The sequence below is a fragment of the Oncorhynchus gorbuscha genome, linkage group LG10, assembly GCF_021184085.1.
Source record: "Oncorhynchus gorbuscha isolate QuinsamMale2020 ecotype Even-year linkage group LG10, OgorEven_v1.0, whole genome shotgun sequence".
NCBI classification, from domain to species: Eukaryota; Metazoa; Chordata; class Actinopteri; order Salmoniformes; family Salmonidae; genus Oncorhynchus; species Oncorhynchus gorbuscha.
This window is the reverse complement of record NC_060182.1, coordinates 28,462,560-28,482,302: the sequence shown is the minus strand read 5'-3', so window position 1 is coordinate 28,482,302 and position 19,743 is coordinate 28,462,560. Positions and strand designations below refer to the sequence as shown.

General features: G+C 41.3%; 1 protein-coding gene across 2 annotated transcripts in view; it reads left to right on the top strand.

The window, feature by feature from the left end:
- Nucleotides 1–1,865: 1,865 nt before the first annotated feature.
- Nucleotides 1,866–19,743, top strand: part of LOC124045833 (solute carrier family 35 member E2A-like) — a 42,797-nt gene continuing 24,919 nt past the window's right edge. The window contains exons 1-4 of one of the 2 annotated variants that reach the window (XM_046365531.1): nucleotides 1,866–2,030; nucleotides 17,677–18,113; nucleotides 18,302–18,437; nucleotides 18,838–18,965. In XM_046365531.1, coding sequence (XP_046221487.1) covers nucleotides 17,834–18,113; nucleotides 18,302–18,437; nucleotides 18,838–18,965 — 544 coding nt within the window. In that variant the 5' untranslated portion in view covers nucleotides 1,866–2,030; nucleotides 17,677–17,833. Of the gene's footprint in view, nucleotides 2,036–17,676; nucleotides 18,114–18,301; nucleotides 18,438–18,837; nucleotides 18,966–19,743 lie in introns of both variants that reach the window. The other variant, XM_046365530.1, reaches the window with a different exon arrangement.

Sequence of the window (19,743 nt, the reverse complement as noted above, 5' to 3'; positions counted from 1 at the left end):
TGGTTGTCCTTCCGGAAGTTTCTCCCATCTCCACAGAGAAACTCTGGACCCTGTCAGCGTTACCATTGGGTTCTTGGTCACCACCCTGACCAGGGTCCTTCTCCCCCAATTGCTCAATTTGGCCAGGTGGACTCCAATCAAGTTGTAGAAACATCTCAATGATGATCAATGGAAACAGGATGCACCTGAGCTCAATTTCGATTATCATAGCAAAAGGTCTGAATACTTATGTAAATAAGGTATTTCTGTTTTTAACTTTTAATAAATTTGCAAAAAGGTCTAAATACATGTTTAGGTTTTGTCATTATTGGGTATTGTGTGTAGATAGATTAGGATGTTTATCTATTTAATTGGGGTGGCAGCGTAGCCTAGTGGTTAGAGTGTTGGACTAGTAACCGAAAGGTTGCAAGATTGAATCCCTGAGTTGACAAGGTACAAATCTGTCGTTCTGCCCCTGAACAAGGCAGTTAACCCACTGTTCCTAGGCAGTCATTGAAAATACAAATTTGTTCTTAACTGACTTGCCTAGTTAAATAAAGGAAATAAATGAATCCATTTTAGAATAAGACTGTAACATAACAAAATGTGGAATAAGTCAAGTTGTCTGAATACTTTCTGAATACACTGTATATATTTGTTGACAGAACGTAACATATCATACTTAATGGATGATGTTGTACAATAGAGAAGGATAGAGGCCTATAGTGGCCAAAAGGGGGTGTTAGTATGGGCAGCTTCCACCACTTTAAGGCAGTCAACTGGGTGGGACTTCCAATGACTTCCTGTTGGAGTCATGTCCAACCTGGTCATCAGGAGGGATCAGCCAATTTTGAAGAAGAAAATTGATTACTTAAAAAATGGTATCACCTTAATGGCGCTGCCTATGCTGTCACAGACACAAAGATGAGTCCTCGCTATCTCTGTGTGTTACACACTTTCTGGGGACCAGTTTTGAGTGGTAATTTCAAAACTACTGGCTGAAATTATATAAAACCTTTGTATTGTCTTTGTTTACATTGTCCAATGCACTGATCAGTGCATTGGGGAGTCATTATGCCCCCTTGTGGTCAAACATTTCCAGTGGAACCTCATCAGAGTTGTGTTCAAGATTAAACCAAAGCTTTATAACTAAACCAAGATAGACCACCGCCTGTCGTTTCTAATGGGCAGAACAAGTCTGTGTTTGCATATTTCATTAAGGAACGTCTACTCTGTGAAGTGCGCGTGTGTAGTAATATGTGTAGTAATAACTAAATTCGCCTTTGCACTCCTTCTACACAGCGCTTTTTTTAAACAACTTAGTTGAACATAGTTGATTCGAGTTTTGGGAACTGACAGCAAATGTTTCATCGATGAGAAAATGTGCAGAATGTCGGCCAAAATCCATCTCGTTCCATCTCCTCCCACCATATTTGGTAGTGAGTGGAAACGCCAAGCGGATGTTTCTTATTTATTCGTCCAGTGAATTATCTGTCTAATCGTTCTGTGATTAAACGTTTCGGAAATTGAGATGAATGCAGTTTGCAAATGCACGTTATTAACATAGAACACTTCCACTATTAACATGCAATTTCGCGGTGGTCCTTGTATTATCTATTCAAAACGATATTTTGGGGACACCTTTGTTATTTTTAAGGTTGGAAATGCTGCAACGGGAGTTGTGGTCTCGACAGTCGACTCGAACCAACGCTAAACTCCGTGAAAGTAATTGGAAGTCCAACAAGCCGGGGGTGGTGTTGGTTTCCACTAGATACCACAGCCACAAGTCAGATCCACAGCCAAAAAGTCAAAATTAGCTACAAAAGTAGCCTTGTGGTCTTCATTTAATGTTAGGCATAAGGTTAGCATTGTGGTTAAGATTATTTAAAAATATTTTAAGAAGATCAATTGTAGAAATGGGCTGGGTCTAGCCATAATTAGTACTTTGTCGCTGTGTTAACTAGTGACGACCGGTGGTGTCCTCATGCTAGCGATTGTTTTGAACTTACAGAAGCAACTGCAAATCGGAGTTGCCTAGGTGTGACCACTTGGTAAGGTAATTCCTAATTCTCATATTTACTGCATCTACAAGCTGATTTTTAATTATTATTTTTCCAATGAAGTACGCGTTCATTTAATGAATGAGTATGTTCACGAGCTGGCTATTTGACAGGCACAAGCGCATTCATATTTAAGCTAACGTTAGCTAGCATTAGCCAACTGGTTAATTTTGCTTGTCAACTATACTGAACAAAAATATAAACGCAACAATTTCAAAGATTTTGCTGAGTTACAGTTCATTTAAGGGAATCAGTCAATTGAAATAAATAAATTAGGCCTAATCTATACATTTCACATGACCGGGCAGGGGCGCAGCCATGTGTGCGTGCGTCTACCGTGGTTTGCGAAAGTATTCACCCCCTTGGCATTTTTCCTATTTTGTTGTTTTACAATCCGGAATTATTCTTTTTTGGGGAGGGGGGGGTTTGATTTACACAACATGTCTACAACTTTGAAGGTGCAAAATATTTTTTTGTGATACAAACAAGAAATAAGACAAAAAAATAGATAACTTGAGCATGCATGACTATTCACCCCCCCAAAGTCAATAGAGCCACCTTTTGTTAGAGCCACCTTTCGAAAGAATTATAGCTGCATAGCTCTTGGGGTATGATGCAGCCACTGGGATTTTTGCCCATTCTTGAAGGCAAAACTGCTCCAACTCCTTCAAGTTGGATGGGTTCCACTGGTGTACAGCAATCTTTAAGTCATACCACAGATTCTGAACTGGATTGAGGTCTGGGCTTTGGCAAGGCCATTTAAATGTTTCCCCTTAAACCACTCTAGTGTTGCTTTAGCAGTATGCTTAGGGTCATTGTCCTACTGGAAGGTGAACCTCCGTCCCAGTTTCAAATCTCTGGAAGACAAACAGGTTTTCCTCAAGAATTTCCCTGTAGTGCCATCCATTATTCTTTCAATTCTGACCAGTTTCCCAGTCCCTGCCGATGGAAAAACACCTCCACAGGATGATGCTACACTGTGGGGATGTTGTTCTCGGGGTGATGAGAGGTCTTGGGTTTGCGCCAGATATAGCATTTTCCTTGATGACCAAAAAGCTCAATTTTAGTCTCATCTGACCAGAGTACCTTCTTCCATATGTTTGGGGAGTCTTCCACATGCCTTTTGGCAAACACAATGTGTTTGCTTATTTTTATCTTTAAGCAATGCCTTTTTTTCTGGCCACTCTTCAGTAAAGCACAGCTCTGTGGAGTGTACGGCTTAAGGTGGTCCTATGGACAGATACTCCAATCTCTTATGGATTTGATGGTGCTCTGTGGGATGTTCAAAGTTTCTGTTATTTTTTTTATAACCAAACCCTTATCCGTACTTCTCCACAACTTTGTCCTTGACCTGTTTGGAGAGCTCCTTGGTCTTCATGGTGCTGCTGGCTTGGTGGTGTTGCAGACTCTGGGGCCTTTCAGAACAGGTGTATATATACTGAGATCATGTGACAGATCATTTGACACTTAGATTGCACACAGGTGGACTTTAAATAATTATGTGACTTCTGAAGGTAATTTGTTGCACTAGGTTTTATTTAGGGGCTTCATAGTAAAGGGGGTGAATACATATGCACGCACCACTTTTACATTTGTAGAATTCTTTTTAAAAGTTTTTCATTTTATTTTTTAATTTCACCAATTTGGACTATTTAACATGACATAAAATCCAAATAGAAATCTTTTTAAAATACAGGTTTAATGCAACAAAATAGGAAAAATGCAAAGGGGGATGAATACTTTCGCACTGCGCTGTGGGGTTATGTTGCTTCACAGTCCCCACTGTTCCTTAAGGTGTATTTTTATCAGGGTTTTAAAAAATCTAATTTTACTGCTTGCATCGGTTACTTGATGTGGAATAGAGTTCCATGTAGTCATGGCTCTATGTAGTACTGTGCGCCTCCCATAGTCTGTTCTGGATTTGGGGACTGTGAAGAGACCTCTTGTCGGGGTATGCATGGGTTTCCATGCAGTAGTTCAAACAGACAGCTCGGTCCATTCAACATGTCAATACCTCTCATAAATAGAAGTAGTTAAGAAGTCTATCTCTCCTCCACTTTGAACGAGGAGAGATTCACGTGCATATTATTGATGTTAGCTGTCTGTGTACATCCAAGGGCCTGTTGTGCTGCCCTGTTCTGAGCCAATTGCAATTTTCCTAAGTACCTTTTTGTGACACCTGACCACACGACTGAACAGTAGTCCGGGTGCGACAAAACGAGGGCCTGTAGGACCTGCCTTGTGGATAGTGCTGTAAAGAAGGTAGAGCAATGCTTTATTATGGACAGACTTCTCCCCATCTTAGCTATTGTTGTATCAATATGTTTTGACCATGACAGTTTACAATCCAGGATTACTCCAAGCAGTTTAGTCACCTCAACTTGCTCAATTTCCACATGATTTATTACAAGATTCAGTTGAGGTTTAGTGAAAGATTTGTCACAAATACAATGCTGTTAGTTTTAGAAATATTTAGGACCAATGTATTCCTTGCCACCCACTTTGAAACTAACTGCAGCTCTTTGTTAAGTGTTGCAGTCAGTTCAGTAACTGTAGTAGCTGATGTGTATTGTATTGATTTGATGTGTATAGTCATTCGCATACATAGACATACTGGCTTTACTCAAAGACAGTGGCATGTCATTAGTAAAGATTGAAAAAAAGGTAAGGGGCCGAGAGAGCTGCCCTGGGGAACTCCTGATTCTACCTGGATCATGTTTGAGAGGCTTCCATTAAAGAACAACCTATGTGTTCTGTTAGACAGGTTATGATCGACAATGGCAAAAGCCGCAATGAAGTAAAACCCCACAATCCTTTTTCTCATCAATTTCTCCCTGCCAATCATCAGTCATTTGTGCAAGTGCTTGTTGAATGTCCTTTCCTATAAGCGTGCTGAAAGTATTTTGTCAATTTGTTTACTGTAAAATAGCATTGTAACTGGTCAAACACAATGTTTTCGAAACATTTACTATGGGTTGGTAACAGGCTGGTTGGTCGACTATTTGAGCCAGTAAAGGGTGCTTTACTATTCTTAGGTAGCGGAAGGACTTTTGCTTCCCTCCAGGCCTGGGGGCACACACTTTCTAGTACAGTGGTTTCTCCTTTAAAAGTTGAGAGCTTGCACCGCGGGACTTAGAGGGTCCCAGTGTCACAGCTTCATTGCTCCAGACCACCACAAGGGGGAGTTGGAGCACTCATTATGCATTTGGGTCCCAAGGTTTTATATGACCAATCATATGGAGTGGTTCCAATGATAAATTTTGACACGAGCCACCCGTCTCTGGGTGAAGATGGCTGACAAAATGTACAATTGAGAGGAATATGTCAGTTAATGTAGAGACAAACGTTTGTGCATATTGTTTTTGTCATAAAGTTAATTTACGAAAATCGCTATTTAGCAAGTTCTCTGACTAGCTAACATTAGCCAGCTAGCTAGTGTTGGGAGAATTAATTTGTAATTCTTGTTGTTTAATGTTTTAGGGACTCCTGAGAACCAGCAAACCAGGCTGTCGTCTTGTCAAACAGTGGTTGTAAATAATCTAGCTAGCCAAAGCAGTTACTGCAAATTGAATGTACAATTGTGTAAACTTGCCTTGCAATGCAGCTGAAGTAACATAGCTAACTATGTATTTGCTTATTGTGTAGTGGAGGATAAAAATAACTGTATGCCTACAGCATGTAGCCAATCTGTGTATGGACTAGAGGTCGACCGATTATGATTTTTCAATGCTGTTACCGATTATTGGAGGACCAAAAAAAAGTTGATACCGATTAATCGGCCTATTATTTTATTTATTTATTTATTTATTTGTAATAATAACAATTACAACAATACTGAATTAACACTTATTTTAACTTAATAAAATACATAAATAAAATCAATTTAGGTTCAAATAAATAATGAAACATGTTCAATTTGGTTTAAATTAATAAAAAAGTGTTGGAGAAGAACGTAAAAGTACAATATGTGCCATGTAAAAAAGCTAACGTTTAAGTTCCTTGCTCAGAACATGAGAACATATGAAAGCTGGTGGTTCCTTTTAACATGAGTCTTATTCCCAGTTAAGAAGTTTTAGGTTGTAGTTACAGTGACTTGCGAAAGTATTCGGGCCTCGAACTATGTGACCTTTTGCCACATTTCAGGCTTCAAACATAAAGATATAAAACTGTATTTTTTTGTGAAGAATCAACAACAAGTGGGACACAATCATGAAGTGGAACGACATTTATTGGATATTTCAAACTTTTTAAACAAATCAAAAACTAAAAAATTGGGCGTGCAAAATTATTCAGCCCCTTTACTTTCAGTGCAGCAAACTCTCTCCAGAAGTTCAGTGAGGATCTCTGAATGATCCAATGTTGACCTAAATTACTAATGATGAAAAATACAATCCACCTGTGTGTAATCAAGTCTCCGTATAAATGCACCTGCACTGTGATAGTCTCAGAGGTCCGTTAAAAGCGCAGAGAGCATCATGAAGAACAAGGAACACACCAGGCAGGTCCGAGATACTGTTGTGATGAAGTTTAAAGCCGGATTTGGATACAAAAAGTTTTCCCAAGCTTTAAACATCCCAAGGAGCACTGTGCAAGCGATAATATTGAAATGGAAGGAGTATCAGACCACTGCAAATCTACCAAGACCTGGCCGTCCCTCTAAACTTTCAGCTCATACAAGGAGAAGACTGATCAGAGATGCAGCCAAGAGGCCCATGATCACTCTGGATGAACTGCAGAGATCTACAGCTGAGGTGGGAGACTCTGTCCATAGGACAACAATCAGTCGTATATTGCACAAATCTGGCCTTTATGGAAGAGTGGCAAGAAGAAAGTCATTTCTTAAAGATATCCATAAAAAGTGTCGTTTAAAGTTTGCCACAAGCCACCTGGGAGACACACCAAACATGTGGAAGAAGGTGCTCTGGTCAGATGAAACCAAAATTGAACTTTTTTGCAACAATGCAAAACGTTATGTTTGGCGTAAAAGCCACACCATCCCCACTGTCAAACATGGTGGTGGCAGCATCATGGTTTGGGCCTGCTCTTCTTCAGCAGGGACAGGGAAGATGGTTAAAATTGATGGGAAGATGGATGGAGCCAAATACAGGACCATTCTGGAAGAAAACCTGATGGAGTCTGCAAAAGACCTGAGACTGGGACGAAGATTTGTCTTCCAACAAGACAATGATCCAAAACATAAAGCAAAATCTACAATGGAATGGTTCAAAAATAAACATATCCAGGTGTTAGAATGGCCAAGTCAAAGTCAATACCTGAATCCAATCGAGAATCTGTGGAAAGAACTGAAAACTGCTGTTCACAAATGCTCTCCATCCAACCTCACTGAGCTCGAGCTGTTTTACAAGGAGGAATGGGAAATAATTTCAGTCTCTCTATGTGCAAAACTGATAGAGACATACCCCAAGCGACTTACAGCTGTAATCGCAGCAAAAGGTTGCGCTACAAAGTATTAACTTAAGGGGGCTGAATAATTTTGCACGCCCAATTTTTCAGTTTTTGATTTGTTAAAAAAGTTTGAAATATCCAATAAATGTTGTTCCACTTCATGATTGTGTCCCACTTGTTGTTGATTCTTCACAAAAAAATACAATTTTATATCTTTATGTTTGAAGCCTGAAATGTGGCAAAAGGTCGCAAAGTTCAAGGGGGCCGAATACTTTCGCAAGGCACTGTATTATATAGGACTATTTCTCTCTATACCATTTCTATTTCATTTACCTTTGACTATTGGATGTTCTTATAGTCACTATAGTATTGCCAGCCTTATCTCGGGAGTTGATAGGCTTGAAGTCATAAACAGCACTGTGCTTCAAGCATTGCGAAGAGCTGCTGGCAAACGCAGGAAAGTGCTGTTTGAATGAATGCTTACGAGTCTGCTGCTGCCTACAACTGCTTAGTCAGACTGCTCTATCAAATATCATAGACTTAATTATAATACACTGCTCAAAAAAAGAAAGGGAACACTAAAATAACACATCCTAGATCTGAATGAATGAACTATTCTTATTAAATACTTTTTTCTTTACATAGTTGAATGTGCTGACAACGAAATCACACAAATTATCAATGGAAATCAAATTTATCAACCCATGGAGGTCTGAATTTGGAGTCACACTCAAAATTAAAGTGGAAAACCACACTACAGGCTGATCCAACTTTGATGTAATGTCCTTAAAACAAGTCAAAATGAGGCTCAGTAGTGTGTGTGGCCTCCATGTGCCTGTATGACCTCCCTACAACGCCTGGGCATGCTCCTGATGAGGTGGCGGATGGTCTCCTGAGGGATCTCCTCTCAGACCTGGACTAAAGCATCCGCCCACTCCTGGACAGTCTGTGGTGCAACGTGGCGTTGGTGGATGGAGCGAGACATGATGTCCCAGATGTGCTCAATTGGATTCAGGTCTGGGGAACGAGCGGGCCAGTTCATAGCATCAATGCCTTCCTCTTGCAGGAACTGCTGACACACTCCAGCCACATGAGGTCTAGCATTGTCTTGCATTAGGAGGAACCCAGGGCCAACCACATCAGCATATGGTCTCACAAGGGGTCTGAGGATCTCATCTCGGTACCTAATGGTAGTCAGGCTACCTCTGGCGAGAACATGGAGGGCTGTGCGGCCCCCCAAAGAAATGCCACCCCACACCATGACTGACCCACCGCCAAACCGGTCATGCTGGAGGATGTTGCAGGCAGCAGAACGTCCTCCACGGCGTCTCCAGACTGTCACGTCTGTCACGTGCTCAGTGTGAACTTGCTTTCATCTGTGAAGAGCACAGAGTGCCTGTGGCAAATTTGCCAATCTTGGTGTTCTCTGGCAAATGCCAAACGTCCTGCACAGTGTTGGGCTGTAAGCACAATCCCCACCTGTGGATGTCGGGCCCTCATACCACCCTCATGGAGTCTGTTTCTGACCGTTTGAGCAGACACATGCACATTTGTGGCCTGCTGGTGGTCATTTTGCAGGGCTCTAGCAGTGCTCCTCCTGCTCCTCCTTGCACAAAGGCGGAGGTAGCGGTCCTGCTGCTGGGTTGTTGCCCTCCTACTGAGAACTGAGAAGTGGTCTGTGGTCACCACCTGCAGAACCACTCCTTTATTGGGGGTGTCTTGCTAATTGCCTATAATTTCCAACTGTTGTCTATTCCATTTGCACAACAGCATGTGAAATGTATTGTCAATCAGTGTTGCTTCCTAGGTGGACAGTTTGATTTCACGGAAGTGTGATTGACTTGGAGTTACATTGTGTTGTTTAAGTGTTCCCTTTACTTTTTTGAGCAGTGTATAATAAACACAGAAATACGAGCCTTCGGTCATTAATATGGTCACTTATGTCATAATTATGTAAAATTCTGGCAAATTCATTAGTCTTTGTCTTCACACAGTTCGCAAAGAGCCAGGCGGCCCAAACTGCTGCATATACCTTGACTCTGCTTGCACAGAACGCAAGAGAAGTGACACAATTTCCCTAGTTAATATTGCCTGCTAACATGAATTTCTTTTAACTAAATATGCAGGTTTAAAAAAATATACTTGTGTATTGATTTTAAGAAAGGCATTGATGTTTATGGTTAGGTACATTGGTGCAACAACAGTGCTTTTTTTGCAAATACGCTTGTTAAATCATCACCCGTTTGGCGAAGTAGGCTGTGATTCGATAAATTAACAGGCACCGCATGGATTATATGCAACGCAGGACAAGCTAACAGAAAGCAGAAAGCTCCACTCCATCCTGTCAAACGCCTTCTCAGCATCCAGTGAAGCCAGCAGGACAGGGGTCTTTTGTGCGTTTACTTGATCAATAATATCAAAAAGACTGTGAATGTTATCAGAAGAGTATCTGTCTCTAATAAATCCAGTTTGGTCCGCTTTTATTATTTTGGGAAGAAGAGTGTTTAGTCTTTTGGCGAGCAATTTGGTAATTATTTTATAGTCGAAATCCAACAAGCTTATGGGCCAGAAGGACGAGCAGGATAGGGGGTCCTTGTCCTTTTTTAGCAACACTAATGCGAGCTGTGTGCATTGAGTCTGGGAGAACTCCGTTTTTGCAAAAATCCTCCAGCATTGGCATGAAGATAGGGCTGAGCTGGGGCCAAAAAGCTTTGTAGAACTCTCTGGGGAATCCATCTGGGCCTGGGGACTTATTAGGTGGCATGGAGGTAATTGCCTCCAGGATCTCCTCATGAGTGAAGGGGGAGTTGAGATCTTCCTGGTCGGTCTCTGATAGTTTAGGTAGCGAGATTCCCTCTAGGAAAGAGTGGAGTTCTGCCTCTGTATGTTTTCTCTCAGAGGTATATAGTTTGCAGTAAAAATCATGAAAAGTTAAATTGATCTTTTTTGGGTCATATGTGACCTCGTCCTCTGCTGTTCGGATAGCCATGATTGTACGCTCTGACTGCTCCTTTTTTAATTGGTAAGCAAGCAATCTACTGGGCCTATTGCTATACTCATGGTATTTCTGTTTAGTAAAGAAAACTTATTTTTTTATCTCCCGAGTGTAGTCCAAATTCAGTTTGGCTTTGGCTGCTTTAAGATGACTCCAGAAGGTGCTGTCTAGGGATTGTTTATGTATTTTTTTCACAGCATTCCAGCTCCCTCTCAAGATCTAGCCTGTGTGCTTCCATTGCTTTTTTCTTAGAGGAAGCATATGCAATTAGATGACCTCTTAGTGTGGCTTTAGCAGCGTCCCACATTGTGGCCGGAGAAACAGGAGAATCTTTATTGTCTTGTGTGTAGTTGTCTATCCATGTAGTTACCAATGTATGGAACTCGTCATTTGATAGCATGGAGGTGTTGAATTTCCAGCTCTTTGACCTCGGGATGTTTTTGCAGAGGTCAAAGCGGAGGTGGACAAAGGCGTGATCTGATAGTGCTATGGGCCCGATTGTACAAGTGGCTGAATTTATGAAACTCTTTGGGATAAAAATGTAATCTATACGGGAGTAGGTGTTATGGACATTAGAGTAGTATGTATAGTCCATAGATGAGCCATTATTCTCTCTCCAGATATCTATCAGTCCCATCTCTTTAGTAAGAGAGTTCAACATCTTTGCAGATCTAGGATTTGTGGTGGGGACTTGAGATGATTTGTCTAGGGTTGGGTTAAGGGTACAATTAAAATCTCCGGCCACCACGCCAAAGGAGACACAATGCTCATTGAACAGGGTTATAATTTTTGACATGAAGGCAGGAGTATCTGTGTTAGGGGCGTATATGTTTAGTATAGTAATTGGTTGACCATACAGTGACCCAGTTATCAAAATAAATCTCCCCTCCGGATCAGATATGTTTTTGTCTATTATGAATGGAACATTTTTATGGATAAGTATGGCTGTGCCTCTACTGTTTGATTTGAAAGATGAGAAATACACCTGTCCCACCCAAGCTCTGCGGAGTTTGGCATGTTCAGCATCACAGACGTGTGTCTCTTGTAATAGCGCAATGTCTGCTTTTTCCTTTTTTAGAGCACATAGTATCTTTTTTCGTTTTATTGCATGCCCTAGACCATGGCAGTTCCATGTCAATAGATTTAAGGTACTAGTCATCGTCATCGAGCAGTAATCAAACTTTAGTGCAAGTCATCGCTGGGTAAAAGTGGATAGTAATTACAGCTGCGTTCACATAAAAGGAAAATAAATGGTGTACATAAAATAATAATCTCTGAACACCCCAGCCGAGTTCCCAAACAACTCAACACATCCCGTTGGATCTATTACCCCCCCGCTCAGTCTCAATTCTGTGTTCCGAATAAAACAAAAACCGGGAACAGTTAGCAACGCACAACGTCTCCCTCTCCCCACCAAAGAAATGCCTCATCCTCTCCACCCCGCATTGAGTAAATAACACAGTTGCCCTCGTCCAGACCACAGTAAAAGAGGGGAGAAAAATAAAATCAATAGCCCAGCCTACATATACCTCCCCCAAGGGACATAGGGAACCCCAAGTAATAATAGCCACAACAAAAAAACAGGGAAATAAAAGTAGGCTGAAACATTAGTAGGCCTAGGTTAGGCTATACAGCCCATCCCTCTCAGTTAAAGGAAAATAAATATAAATTGGACGGCTATAATGACATTTAGGGGGTGGGTCTCTGGATATCGGCTATATGTCGTCTTACCTCCTTTAGTAATGGCATTAATCACATTTAGTCATTGGTCTGTTTCTCATTGGCCAGGATTGTCTTTCAAAAAACGTTTTGCCTCTTCGGGAGTTTTGAAGTGTCGCAAGGCTCTTTGGTGAAGAATCCTGAGCTCGTTTGGGTATTTGAATCCCCTGAAGATGCCTCGGTCAATGGAGTATTTCTTCGCTTCGTCAAATTCTCGGCGCTTTCGGTGTATTCCAGCTGACAGGTCCTGGTGTAAAGCGAGTTTGGCGTTTCCCACTGTGATGGTGTTGTTTTTCGCCGCCTGTAGGACTCGTTCCTTGTCGGTGAATCTCAGGAAACGTATGGTGATTGGGCGCGGTGGTTGTCTGGCTGCTGGTGGGGGCCTCTGTGCTCGGTGAGCTCTCTCGAGTTCTATGGGCCTGTCGGTGGGCAGGTGGAGCCACTCGGGAAGTTTGTCTTGCAGGTAGCGGATCAGTGGCATGTTTCCCTCTTCTTTTTCGCCCAGATTGAATAGAACACAATTATTCCTTTGCCCCCTGTTTTCCAGGTCCTCTGTTTTCTCTTCCAGATGCTTGATTTTCTTTTTAGCATATGCTATTGTTTCCATGGCATCTGTCAATAAGTTTTCCATGGATAGGATTCGCCCCTCTGCCTCGTCCAGGCGCCCCGCGTTTATGGTTATCTTGTTGTTGATGTCAGGCAAAGCGTTTTCCAGGATTGTCACCTTGCCCCCTATCGCGCTGAGCTGAGAGTTAATGGCATCTAATTTGGTGTTTAGTTCTGTACGTCGAGATCTCAACTCAGAAAGGATGTCTTCGACAGAGTGCGAGGTTGGCATTCTCTGTGCCTCGTGGGGGAGCGGGTTCTCTTGCTCCTGGCTAATGGCGCTAGTTTTTTCTGAAGCTAGCTTCTTCTTGGAGGCTTTTTCCGTCGCTAATACTCGAGTCCGGGTAAAAATGTCACCTGTAGTGTCGCCTTTTGTAGCCGCCATGACTTTTTCTTACTAAAGCTAAATGCGTGTGAACTTGGAGTGGAGGTAAGATTAGGAATTGGAAACTACTTGTGCGGAGCTCTTAGTTCATGCGGCCATCTCGTTCAAGGGTCACGTGATCCCATCCGTGAAACGCTTTATTGAAAGAAGTTCATTATCCAGGTGTTATAAATGCATTATAATTATGATAATTGGTATATTATAAATACAAGTTCAATCTGTACTTCAATGCACATATAAATTGAGGAAGAAAGACGAGGTGGGGAGAGGGGTGTAGAAGACAGAAAGGGAAAGAGTTAAGAACAGCGGTAGACAGCATATGATTAATGAATTACAGTGCTACCCTAATATTCTCTCAGTTCTTCACAATTGCGGTGTCTCCTAACCAGCCTTGGGCCCCCAGTTGGCCCGAAGGTTATTTTAAGAGCAGGTGAGGTGGCGATGATGGGACTGGCTTTCTCTCGCACATCAAAACATACCTGCAGACAAGTGACAGATGAATACAGAGAGAGCATGATTTAAGCTTTGTTTTTATATTCTAACACGGTCAGTCACTCGGACTACTACATCTCTGTCTGTATTTCAATGTAAAGCATTTCTTTAATAATATTCCTGTTGACCCGACCAAGTGACATCTCACCTATGATCATGCTGTGCCGTCTGTGTCAGACAGTTCAGATGCGGGAGGGGATCACCAAAACAGCTGATAAAACCTAGAGGATTTAGGGAGAAGGGGGAGAGGGATGAAGTGAAGAAGAGAGACTGTGTGTGTGTGTGTGTGTGTGTGTGTGTGTGTGTGTGTGTGTGTGTGTGTGTGTGTGTGTGTGTGTGTGTGTGTGTGTGTGTGTGTGTGTGTGTGTGTGTGTGTGTGTGTGTGGTCTCACCTGGTGTCCACACTGAGTGGCTACAGAGTACTTTATGTTGAAAAACAGATAATGTCAATAGGTGTCTGCGTCGCATACAGTATCTTCTATCTGAGTGTACCTGAAACATTTAAATATAGAGGGCTATGTGTCTCACCACTTGGTTATTACAAGGCTAACCCCCAGGGAAATCATGACCTGGCAGCAACAGATAGCAGCAGATAGTCCAGTGAAAATGGCTGTGTTTGTGGTGTTAGCTGCTAATTTTCAGATTTACATCTTAAGGTTTTTTAAATGAATGCATGTGAGACAGGTTCCATGTACAACAAGACAGGCAGAGATGGGGAAAAAGAACACAGAGCAGTTATGGACACTTTGGCCAGCGATAAAGCTTCCACGGCCTGTTCCTCAGACAGTGAACATCTGGCAATATCTACATGTTCCACCTCTTGATCATCTCGCTCTCTGAAAGTAAAGAAAACAGCCTATTTATTTATAGATATGAAAACAATAACTGAGATATGACTGTTCAGTCTAAAGCAGCAGATGTCAATTTTAGAATATATCAAAACAGCCCAGTGCTGCTTCTCCTTTGTGTCGGAGAAAAGTTGCTTTCATAACAATTATTTGTGATTGGAAAAAAATAAAACTTTTTTTTGCTCTTGACAAAAATACACAAATGTACCTCTATAGCATATAACAATTTGCCTGTGAATAACCACATCTTCATACAAACGTGCTACTGTATGTAGAATTCTTGACGCACAACCGAAGATGCTGCCATATCCTGCCAGCACACCCGCAACGAGCCACTGAATGATGACGAGTAAAAGAGGGAAAGGAATGAGATGGGAACAACAATTTGTTGCAAATTGGGGTGGGGGGCTAAATAATTGAACAATAGACTATTCAACCTTTTACTAAAGAATAGTCTAATAGCTGAGCTAGGTGTGAAACCCCCCTCCCCCTATCACAGACCAGATTTGCCCTAACGACCAAGGGGTAGCTTGCTACTCAATGTAATAAAGTAATGACTTTTCAAATAAGTTACCTTACACGTTATGTTTGCTGTCAATTTGTTAGCTACGCTGTCCTTTCAAACCACATAGCATATTATTACAGCAGTATGTACCAGTATGTTAGCTAGCTACCTAACGTTAGTAGTTATACATCAAACTTACCAGTATACTAACTACAGGCTAACTAACTACCCAACGTTTATTGACGTGATTACTTTCGTTAATAAAATAAAGATAAAAAAATACTCTTTCAAAATGCAGATGTTGATTTAGTTATGGATCCATAACAAATTACTATGGGAATAAATGTCACTGATTTACAGAAATATTGGAACAAAGTTGTCTCATGAAGGTAAACCATTTAGAATCCTCCAATCCTGTAGCCTACTCCCGACAATCACGTTGTACAGGGCCATATTTTACCATTCTATCCTAACGGAAACCCTCAGGGTTTCGTTTTTTTCTCTGAATGGAAACACCATAATATGAATCAAATTAATTAAGCCACATTTCTTAAAATCAATCCCAAACTATGTTATTACAAAAAAGGTTTTACATTCTCTGGTAATGCCAATAAAAAATACTATCAAATGCTTCTCAAAGATGCCCTCTGGTGGTCAAACTAGCAATATATTGCAGTAACAGAAGAAATGGCTGAGAATGAAATGACGTGCCACAGAATGCTGCTGCAGCAGAACTCCGGGTGCGCCGCGGTATGACACAACTTTTAAAGGAGGAACCACTGTAGACTTAAATTGAAAATATGGCAAATAGGAGTGGTAATATTGTTCGCTATTATCCTAATTTTCAGATCCCAGTGGCTTGTAGACAACAGTTATTTCTTCACCTCTTCCACACGCACTTAAACAGAATTCAAAATTCCAATGCTTTGGTCAGATATACTTGGATTTGTAATGTAAGCGTTTGTTGCTGGCATGTCATGCCTATGTTTGCTAATCTTGCCAATGAAAAAATCATTAAAGTAGTTGGAAATATCAGCCAGTTTTGTGATGAATGAGCCATCTGATTCAATGAATAATGGAGCTGAGTTTGCTTTTTTCCCCAGAATTTCATTTAAGGTGCTCCAAAACTTTTTACTATCATTCTTTGTCATTTATCTTGGTTTCATTGTGTAGTTTCTTCTTTTTATTCAGTTTATTTTAGATGATTTCTCAATTTGCAATATGTTTGCCAAACATTTGTACAGCCAGGCTTATTTGCCATTCCTTTTGCCTCATCCCTCTCAACCACACCATTTTTCAATTTCTCATCAATCCACAGGGATTTAAACCATTTTCCACAACTTTGGAAGTATGCTTGGGGTCATTGTCCATTTGGAAGACCCATTTGCGACCAAGCTTTAACTTCCTGACTGATGTCTTGAGATGTTGCTTAAATATATCCACATACTCTTCCTTTCTCATGATGCTATCTATTTTGTGAAGTGCACCAGTCCCTTCTGCAGCAAATCACCCCCACAACATGATGCTGCCACCCCAGTGCTTCACGGTTGGGATGGTGTTCTTCGACTTGCAAGCCTACCCATTTTGATTCCAAACATAACGATTGTCATTATGACCAAACAGTTCTATTTTTGTATTATCAGACAAGAGGACATTACTCCAAAAAGTACAATCTTTGTCCCCATGTGCAGTTCCTCCATTGAGTAAAAAAAAACTTACAGGAGGACCATTAGCTGTTACTATCGATAAGGTGTCTGATTCATCATTTTCACCTCGAATAGATGTAGACTGACTTTTATCAGAGGTTGCTTGTTGTGAGCGTTGAGGGAACTTTATGCACTTGGCCTGATGATTCCACATCTTTGTTGCATTCTTCACATATGCTTTGGCCCAGTATCTGCAAATATACACCGCTTTTCCTTCTACATTAGCTGCAGTGAAATGTCTCCATACATCAGATAGAGACCCGTGGCGTTTTCCTATGAAGATTGGAAAAGTTTGATTAAACAACTCCTTTGTCAGATGCATGTTTTACAATGAAAAATGTATGGAAACAGGTGAATTAACACTCCTCAGTTAGCAGGCTCAAGCAAGCTAAAAACCCACATGGTAGCAAAAACTAACTAGCAGAAATTGTTAACAAATGAGGAATTATTTAAACACACTTTGCTGTAGGCTACAATTTACTAGTTAACAAAAAAATCATGTATGTCCTATAAAATATATTCACCCCAGCCAGTATTGTAATCAAAACTAACCAGAAAGCATGTAGTCCTTGGCTCAGACAGTGTAGTAGTGTGGGCTCAATAGCATCTCATTAGTGTGCAAGATCTTGAGAGTGCACTGCACATGCATAGGGTTGCAATTCCATTGAATTGGGGATAATTTAACCAAATTATGCCACAAGACCTAGAATTGCCTTAAATTTTTCGAAATATGTCCGACCCTTTGCAACCCTACTCACCACTCATGGCTTTTAATAGCCATGTCTTGTGGATCTGACTCTTGGTTTGCGCTGTTAGAAGTTTGTGCCCAGCAGTATTGCCTTCAATGTCTAGTGTATCGTTTAGAAAATCAGTAAAGACTGCATATGGGTTAAGTAACTTTGATCCCTTTTAGGATTATTTAAAAATGGCATAATGCTAGAAGACTGTCAACTATATTCATTCCTTGTGTTTTAGCTGTGTTGCAGAGACCACCAGTTCTACAGTCATGCTGAACACACCGTTGGATAGACTGACGATGGACTGACCGGTCCTCTCCACCAGTCCCCTCCCCCTCCTCTCTGTATTTGTGCCTGCTGGATCCTGGTCAGTGGATCCTCGGGCGCTGTGCTTCATGGCGTCCAACGGTTGGGCTGGGAGACATTCCCTGTGGCGGTTCCTTTCGCCGTTTCGAAGCAGGCAGGAGCGTGTGGTGCTGGCACGCAGCGAGAGCATGCCGGGAGAACACGTGCTGAAGATCACCATCACAGAGACCACGATAATAGAGGCAGATTCAGGGGTGTGGAACTCCAAGTCGCTGGTCTACCTGGGCCTGTGGTATTTCTTCAGCTTCTGCACACTTTTCCTCAACAAGTACATCCTATCTCTGCTAGAGGGGGAGCCAAGCATGCTGGGTAAGGAACAGGCATCCACACACATATATATACACACATACACACACACTCAATTTCAAATTGTCAATACTCCAATCAATAGAGGATAGTTGGTTAATTCTAATCAGTGTACTAAGGGCCTCAGGGGTAGATGACTCAATTCCTACATGTTGTTGTACCATGGTTTATTGGTTTTAACTGATTTGTAGGCGCTGTTCAAATGGTCTCCACCACCATCATAGGCTTTCTGAAGATGTATGTGCCTTGCTGCCTATACCAGCACAAGTCCAGGACTGAGTACCCCCCCAACTTCCTCATGATCATGCTGTTTGTGGGGCTCATGAGGTGGGTCTGTATGCCAATGACTCTATTTTCAGCTGCATTGTTTAAGTTATTTGGTTGGTTTGTTTCCTTTTGTTAAGTTGGACTAATACATAACTAGCTTTTATTTCCGTAATGGCTAATGTTAATTGATCAATGTTTATTTTGAGATCATTTGAGTGTTGTTTCCATAGTAGAAGTATCAGTGCTGCCAAAATGGTTGTTGAACTTAAATTGGCACTAAATGGGTATATTTTAGGGAAGTGAGATGCTGCACCTCAATATCAGCTCCTATCATTACAGGTAAACAGTTTGACAATCTGGAAAATTGAAACAGACTTTGTAGCAGAGGTTCAGGTTCAGAGTGGATGTAGTGTGTCATTGTCTTCTGGTCTGAATGCCACTGACCTGTTCCATTCTGTAGGTTCACCAGTGTGGTGCTGGGTCTGGTGAGCCTGAAGAATGTGGCCGTTTCCTTTGCCGAGACGGTGAAGAGCTCTGCGCCCATCTTCACTGTCATCATGTCAAGGCTGATCTTGGGGGAATACACAGGTAAAGGACATACACACACAGTGAAGTGCCTGGCTGAGTTCCAATCCAGAAAACCCTTCACTATCCCCTTATATGCACACTTCATTATGTTCTTAGGATTCTGTCAGGGTTTCATTCTGTAAACATTCCTTTCTCTAGTATCAAATTGTATTTGTCACGTTTCGTAAACAATTGGTATAGACCAACAGTGAAATGCTTACTTACGGGCCCTTCCCAACAATGCAGAGAGAGAAATTAAAAAAGACAATAACACAAGGAATAAATACACAATGAGTAAGGATAACTTTTCTATATACGAGGTACCAGTACCGAGTTGATGTTCAGGGGTACGAGGTAATAGAGGTAGATGCAGTGCATTTGACTTTTTCCACATTTTGTTACATTACAGCCTTATTATAAAATGGATTATATAAAAAAAAGCCTTATCAATGTACACACAATACCCCATAATGACAAAGCGAAAACAGGTTTTTAGAAATGTTAGCAAATGTATTAAAAATAATAAACATACCTTATTTGCATAAGTATTCAGACCCTTTGCTATGAGACTTGAAATTGAGCTCAGGTGCATCCTGTTTCCATTGATCATCCTTGATGTGTTTCTACAACTTTATTGGAGTCCACCTGTGGTAAATTTAAATTGATTGGACATGAACTGGAAAGGCACACACCTGTCTATATAAGGTCCCACAGTTGACAGTGCATGTCAGAGCAAAAACCAAGCCATGAGGTCGAAGGAATTGTCTGTAGAGCTCCGGGACAGGATTGTGTTCAGGCA